Genomic DNA, 14,058 nt, shown 5'->3' with positions numbered 1-14,058 from the left:
AAAAGAATTTGAGATTATAAATGAATGATCATGGTCTGATCTAGATGGGGTGTTTGGGGAAGAGACAGATACCTCACTCTGGCAAGCGAACAATTTGCTCTGTAGATGCCACAGTATTTACTTGTCCAGGTTCTTGGGTGGCACGTACCTGCTCTTGCTGAACTCCGGTGCCTTCTCAGAGGCTGATTTACTTTTTAAACAGCCTCTAAGCAGTATTAAGCAAGATGCCTTGCTTCCAAGTCTTGCCCTAGCAGACTGTGTCACCACGGTCCTTGCCTTGAAAGTTAACAGGATTAAGGACCTCTACAAGGTGTCTGTGCGCATTCCACCGGACAATGAGAAGAGCAACCTGATCAGAATTGAAGGAGACCCACAGGGGGTCCAACAGTCCAAGAAAGAGCTGCTGGAACTCGCTTCCCGTATGGTGAGTAGGATGTGACGCTTGGGAGGCCACAGGGTTTAGCCTCTTATATTCCCTTCTGGGCCTTTTGTGTGCCCCTTGCCCACCAAGCACTCGGGTGTCCTGTCAAGTATGAATTCATCTTCACGGATATGTCCCTCTATTCCCTTGTATACCACTTCTTTGTCAACCCAGAGTGAATTTTGTCTAGAGGAGAAAAGGGGGACAGCGCTGGCAAGTAAACTTGTCAGGCAGCACACTGGGAATTAAAAGTCTGTGGCTCTCCTGCTGAACACTCAGTGTGAACTGTGTTCTCATCAGGAAAATGAACGCACCAAGGACCTAATCATTGAACAGAAATTCCACCGGACCATTATTGGGCAGAAGGGCGAGCGGATCCGGGAAATCCGGGAGAAGTTCCCAGAGGTAAGGCTTTCTAAGAGATGAGGAATCCAGAGGATTGCAGTAGCTATCCAGTAGATACATCCAGGGCAGTAGACACATTGTCACTCAAGTCATAAATTTATTGGCTCTGTATGTAATGTGTATGAGAAGATAGTTCTTTTGGCCAGAGGCTGCTAACACGGTTACCCTTTTCCAAATGGGAAAGTGGATGTATAGAATCTCCCCAACCTTTGCATGTGTCTGACACAGCAGTTCTTTCATTTGCTTGAGCTGACTGTAAATGGTGACCTCCTGCAGGTTATCATCAACTTCCCAGACCCTGCGCACAAGAGTGACATCGTCCAACTTAGAGGTCCCAAAAATGAGGTGGAGAAGTGCACCAAGTACATGCAAAAGATGGTGGCAGACCTGGTAAGGAGGTCTTCTGTCTGCTGTTCTCTCCTATATGCCTGGATAACCCTGCAATAAGGCAGAGCTGTACTGGCTTGGCTAGGGCTGAAACACCTCATGATGAGGCAACTGTGGACATTCTTTTGGCTGACTGGGGTTAGGGGCATGATATTTGTTATTTAAGGGCTGTAGGGGAAGGTACTTGCCTTTGCTTATTCTTGCAAGTGTGTCGTGTAGAGAGCTTTGTTGGGTCTAAGTCTATTGTCAAAAGCTTGTTTATCAAGTTCTTGGAACAGAGCCTCACCACGATGGTGTAATCTTCAGTTCTTCCTTCTTTTCTGTCTTAGGTTGAAAACAGCTTTTCTATTTCTGTCCCCATCTTCAAACAATTCCACAAGAACATCATAGGGAAAGGAGGTGCCAACATCAAGAAGGTGAGATACCTTTCTTATCTCCAGTGCTCATTATGGTCACTGCCTGCAGCTAAATCCCACTCGCTGCTCTCTCCTGCTTGTTGGTGATGGAAAATATAATTTCCTTTTTTTGACATGGGAAACCTCTGAAATGGTTTTATTTTGTCCTTTGTGGCAGATCCGTGAAGAAAGCAACACCAAAATCGATCTCCCCGCAGAGAACAGCAACTCGGAGACAATTGTTATTACAGGCAAGAGAGCAAACTGTGAGGCTGCTCGCCACAGAATTCTTGCCATCCAGAAGGAGCTGGTAAGTGAAAGGACTGGCCTGTCTCATATGGGGGACTTGAAAATGTTGCTTGAAGACATAAACACAGAAGTGCTTGTAGTGGAGGAGGGCAGGGAGGAGACAAATGTGAGTGTCAGTCTGTTCTTGACTCTTGAACCTAAGTTTGTGGCTGCTCAAGTGTCAAGAGCAGCCTGTGTCAAACCCCTCTGGTCAGGCATTTCTTAAACACAGCTCTCCAAAGCTCCTAGGAGATAAAGGGTAAGCCAAGTGGGTGCAAACTCATTTCTGCAGCTTATGTAAAAGCCTGGTACTGTCCTCTCTTAGGCCAACATCACAGAGGTGGAGGTGTCTATTCCTTCCAAACTGCACAACTCCCTCATCGGCGCCAAAGGCCGTTTCATCCGCTCCATCATGGAGGAGTGTGGTGGAGTCCACATCCACTTCCCCACCGAGGGCTCTGGCAGTGACACCGTGACCATCAGGGGCCCAGCCCAGGATGTGGAGAAAGCCAAGAAACAGCTGCTGCACCTGGCAGAGGAAAAGGTGAGCCTTGTCTCATAAGGGAAGGAGCAGATTGTTTTGGCCAGCTGTTTCTTTTTGGGTGGTTGAAATGATCCCCTCTGCCTGCTGGGAAGCTCCTGGCATCAGACAGCCTAATCCTCTTTTGAGGGATTTGAGTAGTTTAGATGATTAAAAGAAAACCGTGCTTCCATCCGTGTGGCAATGAGTTCTTCCCCCATGGGCAGAACTTGCTGTAATGCTTCTCTGCCCAGACTGGGGCATACTCAAAAGGTTAAGGCTCCCTACTCCTGTGGTTTGAATGCTGTTGGGTATCCACACTTGTCCAAAACAGCTTACTCTGCATACCTCCTTTACTTTTTTCTTGATCTGTGAATTCAGCTCAAGTTCTTCCATTATGCTGCATATATCCAGGTTTGTGGCTGACTGACTGGTCATTTTAATAGCAAGGAAAAAACCTTTCTAACACGAGCATATGAACATGTTCTCCTGATTAGTTGGTTGCCTCTGCTGCCTGGCTTGCAGCAGTCAGCTGGCAAAAGGTTATGCTGACTTGTGTGTGAAACGCTTCTCCTAGGGAAGTCTTTTCTGCTTGTTTTCTCACCAGCTGTGCTGAGTGTAGAGTTAGTTGTTCAGCTGATTAATAACACTATTTGAGAACGTCTTTCAGGTAGTGTTATTAATTTAAGACATTGTATACCTTTTTGACATGGACAGCACACTGTGTCTACCTTGCTCTTACAACACTGTGTAAGTGGGTGCAGGTAACATACCTACATGCTTTCTATTGATGCTGATGTGTATCTTCACTACATTGACATGTTCCATCTTGACTCCTTTCAGCAAACAAAAAGTTACACCGTGGACCTTCGTGCAAAGCCAGAGTACCACAAATTCCTTATTGGTAAGGGAGGTGGCAACATCCGTAAGGTGCGTGACAACACCGGGGCCCGCATCATCTTCCCAACCTCTGAGGACAAAGATCAGGAGCTGATTACTATCATGGGAACCGAGGAGGCTGTCAAGGAGGCGCAGAAGGAGTTGGAGGCCCTCATCAAGAACCTGGTATTATGAACTACTGCTTCTGTTTTCTTGCCTATCACTGTAGCAAGATGTAACAAGCTAGTGTGGAAGACCTCCTTCTCCTAAAACATCTGCCGCCCTTTATGGGAGTTGAGGAAGATCCTCCTTGCTGTTGCTTGTTGGGGATGAGGTGGTAAACTGATTGCTGTCGAGTGCAGCAAACTCGTGATTATTGCCAGGGCAGGCAGGGTTGACTGGCTGTCATCTGTTGGCAGGATAATGTGGTTGAAGACTCCATGGTGGTTGACCCCAAGCACCACCGCCACTTTGTCATCCGGAGAGGACAGGTTCTGCGTGAGATTGCAGATGAGTATGGTGGTGTGATGGTCAGCTTCCCCCGCTCCGGCACCCAAAGCGACAAAGTCACCCTCAAGGGAGCCAAGGACTGTGTGGAGGCAGCCAAGAAACGCATCCAGGAGATCATTGAGGACCTGGTATGTCACAGGAAAACTGTTTCTTTTTTAATTTGTTCTTGGTTTTTAGGAGTAGAAATAGGAGACCCTTCCTTGGTGTGCTTCTAGACATGAAAAGATCAGAGCCGCCTTGTGCCTCTCTATGCCTGGCCTCGGGCAGTGGTTGCTCTCTAGGGTTTCCTATGGTATTGGTATAGGCTTTTGGAAGCAGCCAACTGTCAAACCTGTTCTTTTCCTTCTTCCTTCATCTTTTTACTTTCTTCTAATGCTTCTTCCCCTGCAGGGTAATAGAGAGCTTGAGCTTTGGTCTTGGAAGCCTTTAACATCATGGGTTGGAGGCAGCCTTCATTAAGAAATCCTCTGCTAACTTCTCTGAGAGAGGAAAGATTCTAGGAAACTTTCAGTTCTTCCCCTGTCAGCAGCTGTTACCTTTTCTGACTCCTCTGTATGTCCATTATGGATTTCACCATGCCCAAGCATCCTGTTTTCTGGTGTGAAAGAGGCTGCATCGCAATAGAGCAACTCTCTTTTCTCACAGGAAGCCCAAGTGACAATCGAATGCACCATCCCACAGAAGTTCCACCGCTCCATTATGGGCCCCAAAGGATCCCGGATCCAGCAGATCACCCGGGACTATGCTGTCCAGATCAAATTCCCTGACAGGGAGGAGAACCCAGGTATACCCGGGCACATGTTTGCATGATAGCTGGGGTGATCAGATGAGTGGAGCGTACCCTACACTCTGTATCAGCGAAGGTGTTCTACTTAAAATCTGCGGAGAACTGACCTCAGGTGTTCCCCACAGTGTCCTTGCATCTGGGCTTAGCACCAATCTTGCCCTCTTGGGAAGAAGGGCAGTTTAGGGAGGTAAAACCACAGACTTGGGTGTTCTGAATGTGTTCTCACTGCAGAGCACAGGGAGTACAAGGACCTACCCCAACAAAAAGGACTCTACAGGCTTACCAAGGCCTCTGTGAGCTCTCATGCCCTCATTGCTGGGTGTGCTGAAATTCAGCACTGCTGCGGCCTGGTGGATACTCTGGCCTAGCACCAACCATCCTGCTGCAACATCCAGTGCTGTGCTGGTGAACTTCCCTGTTGGGGAAGAAATTTGCCAGCCTTACTTGTTGCTTCTGTTAACATAGAAGTGCAGCCTCTGCTTCCATAGTGCAACTGCAGGTCCTTTCTGTGCAGGCAAAGGCAATATCAGTGCTGTGCAGAGAGGTGTGAAGCAGACTGTCTTAGTGGGATGTTCTTGTTCTGCCTGTTCGAAGCTAAGCCATGGTGAGGTGCCTGTGCTAGGAGTGACCTGCTCTGCAGCAGTCTATAGTGTTTGACCTCTTGTGGCAAAGCCCAGTCAGAGCCTGAGGATCTAGAGGGGGAGATAATGAGCAAAGAGGGGCCTCTGTGCATTTACCATGAGACTCTCCATGTTTCCAGCCCCAGTTGCAGAGCCAGCGGTGCAGGAGAATGGCGAGGAAGGTGGGGAAGGCAAGGACGGGAAGGATGCAGATCCCAGCTCTCCAAAGAAGTGCGATATCATCATCATCTCTGGCCGCAGGGAGAAGTGTGAGGCAGCAAAGGAGGCACTGCAGGTATGTGGCTTTCAAAGCCTCTTAGCCCTGTGATGTATTGATGTCCTGATGCAAGAAGCTCACTGCAGGATTTAGTGGTGGTAATAAAAGCAACTCAGTCACAGTTGCAATCCAGGTGGTCACTGATGCTGAGTGCAGAGGTGGTCTGTACTGCTCAAGGGAAGTCCTCTGCTTTGTGATTTAGCCTGGCAGCTTGAATCACTGTGCCTGACCTCTCAATTGCTAGAGCTTGTAGGCAGTCCTGCTTTTTTTTATGCTATAAAAGCATGACATACTTGTTTTATGGAGCACAGCTGGAAAGAGAAGGAGTCTGAGGCTGAATCATTCTAGCTTTAGCAGACCTTGCCATGTTGCTTTAGTGATGTTTTCAAAGTCTCTGCTAGACGGAAGCCAAGGATATGAAAACAGCCTGTCCCCAGAGACAGGGTTTAAGATTGCTTGTTTGGAAAAAATACTTTAACACCCAACAGATCATCTTGGTGTTCACAGCTGTTCTCTCTTCCTGTAAAGTTTGTATCCTGACTACAAGGGAATATACCTCAGTTCAGCAACATGTTCTTTTGTGCAAGTATATGGCAAGCTGAAAGACAGGAGAAGTCTTTCAGCTGGTAAACTGTGCTCCACTCCCTGCAGGCTCTGGTTCCTGTCACCATTGAGGTGGAAGTTCCCTTTGATCTTCACCGTTACATCATTGGCCAGAAGGGAACTGGGATCCGCAAAATGATGGATGAGTTTGAAGTAAGTTGTTGCCCTTCGTCCCGTCTCCTCTGTCCTGAAGAATCTGTAAGTGACCATGTTTGGGGTAGTGGCAATCATTTGCGACATACCTAGGATTCTTGTGGCTTGACCATGGAATACAGGCTCTGTAATAAGAAAACGAGACCTGTGTGATTTACTCACTGGCTCTGGAGCTCGGTCGATTTCGTGCTGAAGCCGTAGGATCAGTGTTGATGCCATGAGTGCTGCATAACTTGCTTGATGCCTACAGGGATTCCTCACCTGTGTGAGAGTTGTTTTCTCCTAAGCCATAGGAAACAGCTCTGCTGTGCCTGCCCGTTTGGGAGAATTCTCCAGAAGCCCACAGGGACTCTTGGGGCTAATGCAGGTTGGCTACAGACAGCGCTATTCAACATGTATTTGTTTTCTAGCGTCTCCAGGCTGGCACAGGCCCTGCTAGGGGCTGAAGCCCTGGAGCAAAGCAATCTAGTAATGGCTGAAGAAACAGTGTTCTATTCAAAAAACATCTAGACACAGTACCAGGCAACTGCCTGAGAGGAGTGGTTGGACAAGATGACCTCCAGAGGTCCCTTCCAACCTCAGCATTCTATGGTTCTGTGATTTAGGCTGTCTGGGTGGGTGCTGGTCTCAGTGATACCAACCTGCAGTGATAGGCATCGCAAGTGATACAAAATGATAATTGCTTCTTGTTACTCAGGTGAACATCCAGGTCCCTGCTCCTGAGCTGCAGTCGGATATCATCACCATCACTGGGCTATCTACCAACCTGGACCGTGCCAAGGCCGGGCTGCTGGAAAGAGTGAAGGAGCTGCAGGCTGAGCAAGAGGATCGGGTAAGGCCTGTGCCTGTCCTGTGAGGTGAAGCCCCCATCTTTCAGAGCACCCTTAGGTGCTCTGTGGGTGTGGAGTGCTCATCAGTGTGTTACCCAAATGTAACTCACTTTACATGAACTGACAGGAGAGTTTTCGGATTCTACTTTAGGTAACTTTAGACTGTCCAGGGCTTTATCACTTCATGTACCTTCAAGACTCTACAGGGTGGGAATCTCACTGTGCTAAGCGTCTCTCTGTACCTATTATCATTCTATCCTTATCACAGCTCTGAAGTGAGGGATGAGTTGGATGGTTGTTTGCTACTTGAAGTTTCCTGCTGAACTTGGTGAAAGCACAAGGCCCCAGCATGTGTATATCTTGGGTCCTCTTCTGTAGCCACGTATGCTCAAGCACGACCCTGCAGAATCTCTTCTGTGCATCTCAGAAGCCAGAAGGAAATGCTGGGATGTAGATGGACATCACTGGACCAGTCGTGGCGTGTTCCCTGCTGTTGTATCTCACGCTGCTTCTCTTGTCGCAGGCCTTGCGAAGCTTCAAGCTGACAGTCACTGTGGATCCCAAGTATCACCCTAAAATCATCGGGCGGAAGGGAGCAGTGATCACCCAGATACGCACAGAGCATGAGGTCAACATCCAGTTCCCTGACAAGGATGATGAAAGCCAGGTGAGAGGGCAGAGGGTATGCAAGGGAGGGCTGCTGGTTGGCTCTGAGCATTGGAAGCACAGCATCTTCTTTAGGGCTCTTAATTCCCAGCACTGCCTCTGGATAAGGTGGAGGGGTAAAAGCAGGGAGAAGGCTTGCTCAGCTGCTTATGAGCCTCGTCTCTCACACACTTCCCTGTTACAAGGCCCAAGACCAGATCACCATCACTGGCTATGAGAAGAATGCCGAGGCTGCCCGGGATGCCATCATGAAGATCGTTGGTGAGCTGGAGCAGATGGTGTCTGAGGATGTGACTCTGGACCATCGTGTTCACGCACGCATCATTGGTGCTCGTGGTAAAGCCATCCGCAAAATCATGGACGAGTTCAAGGTGAGCAGTGGGGCAATGCCACGCAGGTTGGGCTGGGCCTGCATGGCCAGTGTGCTAAGAGCTTGGTATCAGCTGGAGCGTGAGGCTCGTATCTTGTGGTCTTTGTGTCTTGTGCCTGTTGGGCACCTTCAGCTGGAAGAGGCAGAAGAGAAAAGTCAGTGCTGTCTGCTTACCTCCAGCTCTGTCACCGCAAGCATGTGAGGAGAATCTCTGGGCCAGGGCACCCTGGTATGCCCAAGGCCGCTGGGCTACCTGGACAGCACACCCAGACACCAGCTGAACCGTTCCCACATAACCTCAGCTCTGAGTCATCTTTCTCCTGGGAGCTACGCAGGGAAGAGGCTGAGCTCTTCCTGTCTTGCTGGAACACAGCCAGAAGAGGAACCTGGAAATGCTTCCTTGGCGCTTTGGGTTAGCCCAGTAAACAGCACTGAGCTCTGTCCCTTTGTGCAGCCCTTTTAGTGGTTTTCTTGCAGACAGGGTCCCCAGATGGTCTTCAGAGGGAGGAGGTGGTTATGTCAGCTACTCTTGAGTACTCGAAGTGGACAGCTAGGCCTGTTGCTGGGGAGCTCTGGGAGGAGTCTGTGCCCAGACCCCCTTTGCTTGAGCTTAACTCAAGGAAATACTCTGGATTTCTTTACCTCTCCAGGCTGATGCTGATGCTCTTGAGTTTAGGAATCTTGATACACTCTCAAGGCTCCAGATTTGGCAGAGCCAGCTGGCTTTGGGAAGGGCCTTTGCCCCTGACAGCATGTGGTGGTAGCAGTGAGCTTTACTACAGGGGAAGTAGTGAATGTGAATCCAGAGTGATGATGCTTTTGGAGACTTGCATCTTGGCTAGACTCAGTTTGGCTTCCCTGCGCCCATCTGGAAGGCAAGCTGTGAGAAAACTTGGTGGCTGTGTATGTGGTATAGTAAGCCAGCTCCATAAAGTGATTGTCAGCCAGGATTACTCTATCTGTGGAGGAGACAGAAAGCTTATTGTGCTTCATGCTAATGGCGAAAATGCTTGCAGCAGTGTGAGGACACTGTCTGGAAATGCGAACTCTTGTGCCTCTGCTGCAAGTGCTGCACAGAAAGCAGTGATCCTCTGGGCAGTGAGAACAGATGAAGCTGCTGGAAAATGGGTCATTACTGCAGACTCTGTTCTGCCTTCCTTCATGGGGAAATTGGGCAGGCGTCAAGGACAGGTATATTCCAGTGCACTGTCCAGCATCTGGATTATAGAGGTCCTAAAGAGGCTTGTGGCAGTGAACAGATCAGGGCTTTGCTTTTCTGAGAATCTAATGACGAGGGTCTGGGGAGTCTGGCTTTTCAGAGGTACAGATGTGAGTCCCACCCCATTCCTTGTGTTGCAGGTGGATATTCGCTTTCCCCAGAGTGGAGCTCCTGACCCCAACTGTGTGACTGTGACAGGACTCCCTGAGAATGTGGAAGAAGCTATTGATCACATCCTGAATTTGGAGGAGGAATATGTAAGTGTTCAGCGAATCTGTGCAGAGGCTTAGCAAGGATTTCCTCTGCCTTAGAGCTGGATGTCTGAAGTGTCTCCATGTAGTATTTTCTACCACTGCATCGGAGAACTTAAGCCCTGTGCAGGTGGCAGTCAGTCCTCGTCTGCAGTCCCTCGGAATAACTGGGTGCAGGGCCCAGGCTGTGCTCTGTGAAGCAATGCAAGGACTGGCCCCAGTGTCCACGAGAGGATAGTGAATGAGAATGCTGGGACACCAGCAGGGTGTGCATATGCTTGTCGTGCTGCAGCTTGCATCATTTGGGAGTTGGTGGCCCTCAGACTAGTGCAGAAACACTGTGTTTGGTCATTGTAGAACAGACTGGTGACCTTGAACAGGTTGCAGCATGGTAAGATGGTGGGGGGAAGGCGTATTACACCAGTTTGAGGAACTATCAAGATCCCCCCTAATGGGGCTGTGTCACTACAGCTTGCAGATGTGGTGGACAACGAGGCAATGCAGGTGTATATGAAGCCCTCTTCACATGAAGAGTCCAAGGCCCCATCCAAGGGCTTTGTGGTGAGGGATGCCCCCTGGGCTACTGTCAACAACGAAAAGGTGAGTGCTGCTTCTGCTACAAGCCTGGGGGCACAGGATCCCCTCTGCCAAGGACTCACTCTGAGGTCTGGCCCTCCTCTCTTGGTTGGGGAAACAGAACATTCCTTCCTCCTTTGGTGGCAGAGAAAGCAGTGGCCTTTGCAAGGTGAGAGCAGGCTGGTTATGCCTCTCCAGCTTCCAGAGCACTGCTGTCTCTTTCTTGCATATGTCTTTCTTACCCATACTGACTTAATCCACTGTGGAGCTGCTGGGGAATGGGGGTCCCTAACCAGAAAGTGTTCTGCCAGGTTGTGTTGTGTTTAGGGGCAGGGCCCTGGGACTTCTGCCTCTTCCGCTGCAGCACAGAACCAGCTCCACCTGTGCAGCTGTGTTCTGGCTGGGAGCAGCGAGCTGGGACGTGTGGCAGCTCTGTCTCCAGCTGTCCCAGTGCTGCTGCAGGATGGGCCTGACCCTGCTCGTTACTGAGGTTGGACCCTCAGAGTCCTTGATCTGCCTTGCCTCTATCTGCACCCTTCTAAATGTCATCTGTAGATGGCTTGACGACCCACCCTGGGCAGTCCTAAGGACTCATGGGACATCAGAAATGCTGCTGAGCTCCATGCAGGTTTGTAGCAGGGCAGGAGCTTAACTTGTTCCCTTTTTGTTTGCTCTAGGCCCCTGATATGAGCAGTTCTGAAGACTTCCCCAGCTTTGGGGCTCAAGTGGCCCCCAAGACTCTTCCCTGGGGACCCAAACGATAATGACCTGGAAGCAGAACCTCCTCCAGCCCGCTGACCTGACACTAACCTGCCACAAGTACTTCCTGTCTGAAATCTGACCCAGCGGCTGGAGCACAAGTCAATTGCCCCAAGAGGTCTCCTAATGGTGTCTGGAGTGCTAGACCCCATCCTGCTCCCCTCAGCTATCACCGTGGCTAGGACCCACCCTCATCTCTTGATGGATATTCTTTCCTCCTTTGGAACAAGACTTCACTCAGATTCAAACACTAAATGTGTGTGGTTTTGTTAGAAACTTCATAATTGACTCAAAGTGGCTAAGATTTGCAGCTTCCCAAGAGCAATCCGCTCTCTTGAGCATGTCTTACTAGGCATTCTCGCCTTCATTAGGAGACCTCCTTTACTGTGGCTAGGAATCTACTTCCTGTCTCATGACCTCAGGAAATAAATTTCCTTGACTTTCTAAAGCCAAAACGTTTGCCCTCTTTCCTTTGTGTTTATCCCAGGCCTTACCTTACCTTTGTAGAGTGCAATCAACTTTTTTCCTTTTAACTGCCAAAAATTCATTTAATGCTGATAGCTGACTGTGGGGAGAGCTTAAAATAATCTAAAAGGTCAGAAACTTGCTTTTTAAAGGAGCAAAGCCTTCAGTAGGCTGTAGAAGCAGCAGAGATGGAAGGGACCAGAGCAACGTTTCGGCTACCCTGGTCAGGTAAACACCTCGGAGCGCAGCACCAAGCACAGCCCCCACCTGCACGCTTGACAAGTCTTCCAGTGCGTGATGGCAGACCCCACTCCTAGTTCCCTGGGTGCCCACATTCATCCTTCCCAACAGCCCACAGTGGGAGCAGGCAGGTGATCCAGCACATGCCAGTATTACCAGATGGGACAGATTTGGGTTGGCCAAGGATGCTGCAGCGGCATGGCCCAGGAGAAGCTGGTGGGAAGCACGGCCTTGAGAAGCTGTAGTCCTCTGCTAGCACTGCAGGATCTAGGCATGAGCAGTAGGGACACCTATTACTGTTGCCTTCTTTCTACCTCAAACATCAGTATGATGGTGGCCTCTGTGTAAGTGGGTGAGCAGCTATTCCAGTTCTTGCCCTGGCATCCAGAGCAGAAGCGTGGAGGAGGAGCAAGAGGAGCCTTTTGTCTGCGAGTGGCAGTGGGAGCCCTGCTGGATGGAAGCTGAGTGTGGTGATGATGAGGCAGGCTGTGAATGGGAGAGAACTGTAGGACTGCTTGCTGAGCTAGAACAGGGCTTGGCCCCAAGGCCATAGGTGCAGCCTTGCCGCAGCCCTGGGCTGCAGAGGTTGTGAGCCAGGCTTCTGCTCTGATAGCACCGGGGGGCTGTGTTGAGCCCTCCCTGAGGCCTCCATCGTACGGGTGGTAGAGGGTGATCCATGCTCTGTACTCTGGGCCACTTGTGCCTAGGTCCTCCCATGGCTTGCTTGAAGGGGGCTGTGTCCAAGCTCCTCCAGCCAGGAAGAGGAAGATGGTGTCTTTGAGGGGGGAGGCAGGGAGTATGGCGTTTCTGTGTTCCCTCCTTCCCCTGCCTCAGTCCTACAGAGTTTGTAGTCTGAGCTATTCCTCTATCCCAGCTGCTTCAGCTTTGGCCAAGCAGGAGTCCCTTAGCCTCTCCTCTCTAGCGCTGCTTACAGAGCAAAGGTCCAAAACTCTGGCAAGCTGAGCTGAGCATTCTTGCCTTTCCCTCTATCTGGCAGGCTTGACATGCTGATGCTTCTTCCCAAGCCAGCTCTTCTTGGAAGAGGCTGCTATGCAGAAGTTGAACCAAAACCTCACAGTGCTCTCCTTAGGTTTGAGACATGATTGAGGCTGACCTCGGCCTGATGCAGGGCACTTGTCTGCCCAGGGTGGCCTTGGCTCCAGCACAGGAGACACAGGGTGGGTCAGACAGAACTAGGGTGACTCCCTCCCATCTGCATCTGTCAGAAAATGGTTATTACCCCTGTAGCTTAGGTTTGTCCTGCGTCACCAAGCCTATCAATCACCCCCCTCTTCCTCTTTATGGCCCCTCACCAGTTGCACAGTTAGGCTTGAGTTACATTTGGGGCACCACCATCTGAGCTCATGCCCCATAGCCCGACCCTCCACTCTAAAGAAGGTCATGAAGTGATTGTACCTAGTACTGTCCCCCCACCACCCTCCTTCCGCAGCAGACTGTGGCATGTGTCCATTTCTTCTCTTTGACGTCTTCCATATTGTACATTTCCATAGCAATGATCCCTTGGCCTTAACTTTGGAATTTGGAGACTATATGCAAACATGTAAAAAGGCTCATGAGTATGGATGACACTGGAATTTTATAAATTCTAAAATAAAACCTGAAACAGCTCGGAGTGTCACGGATATTATTTCTGCTGGTGGGTTTTGATCCAAGGCAGCCCTTGCTTGGCTGGTTCGAAGAGTTCCAGCTTGCAGGTGTCAACCTCTGCTGCGGCGATGCCCTTGCTGAGGTGGGGCTCTTGCAGCAGGCAGCTGGGACAAGGGGTGGAGGCAAGGGCAGCAGAGCCCTGTGCCTGCTCAGTCACGGGCTGCTGGTAGTCACAATCTCCACCCAGTGTTGAGCAGGGAGAAGAGGGGCCACCACGCAGATGGTGATGAAGCCAAACTACAGGACTGGGAGGGACAGTCTGAGAGATTTCAGCAGCAGCTACAGCATCTTCTAGCCCTGTCCTGCAGGCAGGGAGCAGCCCTTCTCTCTGCAGCACCCATGGGCTACTCAGGGTGAAAGCTCCCATAGCTGGTCCCTTCTTCCAGGGAGCTCCTTCCTCTCCCCCCCAGCTCTCTCTCCCAGTGCTCCAGCGCTCTCCACCCCAATGCCCAGTCCCTCCCCATCTCCAGGTACTCACCAAACAGCCCCCTGAACACCAGCAGCTGCTGGCCCATCACCCAGGGTGTCTGCTCCACCAGGACCACCCCCTCTCCTCCTTGGTGGAGAGGAGCTTATGCTTGTGCCACCAGCACTTCAGCTTCCTGGGGAGAGGGTCCGTGTCCTCACCTAACTCCCCTGGAGCACACCCGTATCCTGAAGCCCCACATGCTGTGCATCCCCACCATGATGACCAGCAGCTCCTGTGCCTGCTCCCACAGAGTCAGCCAAAGTCAGCAATTGGCTCCAAGTGGCTTCAGTGTGTCACAAT

At 50.5% G+C, this 14,058-nt stretch overlaps 1 protein-coding gene across 5 annotated transcripts in view; it reads left to right on the top strand.

Moving 5' to 3' along the window:
- Positions 1-13,249, top strand: part of HDLBP (high density lipoprotein binding protein) — a 40,473-nt gene extending 27,224 nt beyond the window's left edge. For all 5 annotated transcript variants that reach the window (XM_030496588.1, XM_030496592.1, XM_030496589.1 and 2 more), the window contains exons 12-28: positions 285-424; positions 722-826; positions 1,103-1,216; positions 1,543-1,629; positions 1,787-1,918; positions 2,222-2,440; positions 3,260-3,481; positions 3,715-3,933; positions 4,451-4,589; positions 5,353-5,507; positions 6,141-6,245; positions 6,943-7,077; positions 7,599-7,742; positions 7,927-8,112; positions 9,471-9,587; positions 10,053-10,181; positions 10,835-13,249. In XM_030496588.1, coding sequence (XP_030352448.1) covers positions 285-424; positions 722-826; positions 1,103-1,216; positions 1,543-1,629; positions 1,787-1,918; positions 2,222-2,440; positions 3,260-3,481; positions 3,715-3,933; positions 4,451-4,589; positions 5,353-5,507; positions 6,141-6,245; positions 6,943-7,077; positions 7,599-7,742; positions 7,927-8,112; positions 9,471-9,587; positions 10,053-10,181; positions 10,835-10,921 — 2,435 coding nt within the window. In that variant the 3' untranslated portion in view covers positions 10,922-13,249. The remainder of the gene's footprint in view (positions 1-284; positions 425-721; positions 827-1,102; positions 1,217-1,542; positions 1,630-1,786; positions 1,919-2,221; positions 2,441-3,259; positions 3,482-3,714; positions 3,934-4,450; positions 4,590-5,352; positions 5,508-6,140; positions 6,246-6,942; positions 7,078-7,598; positions 7,743-7,926; positions 8,113-9,470; positions 9,588-10,052; positions 10,182-10,834) is intronic.
- Positions 13,250-14,058: the final 809 nt, after the last annotated feature.

This window comes from Strigops habroptila, chromosome 8 (genome assembly GCF_004027225.2).
Source record: "Strigops habroptila isolate Jane chromosome 8, bStrHab1.2.pri, whole genome shotgun sequence".
Classification (NCBI taxonomy): domain Eukaryota; kingdom Metazoa; phylum Chordata; class Aves; order Psittaciformes; family Psittacidae; genus Strigops; species Strigops habroptila.
Note: the sequence above shows the minus strand (reverse complement) of the source record. Positions and strands in the feature narration are given on the sequence as shown.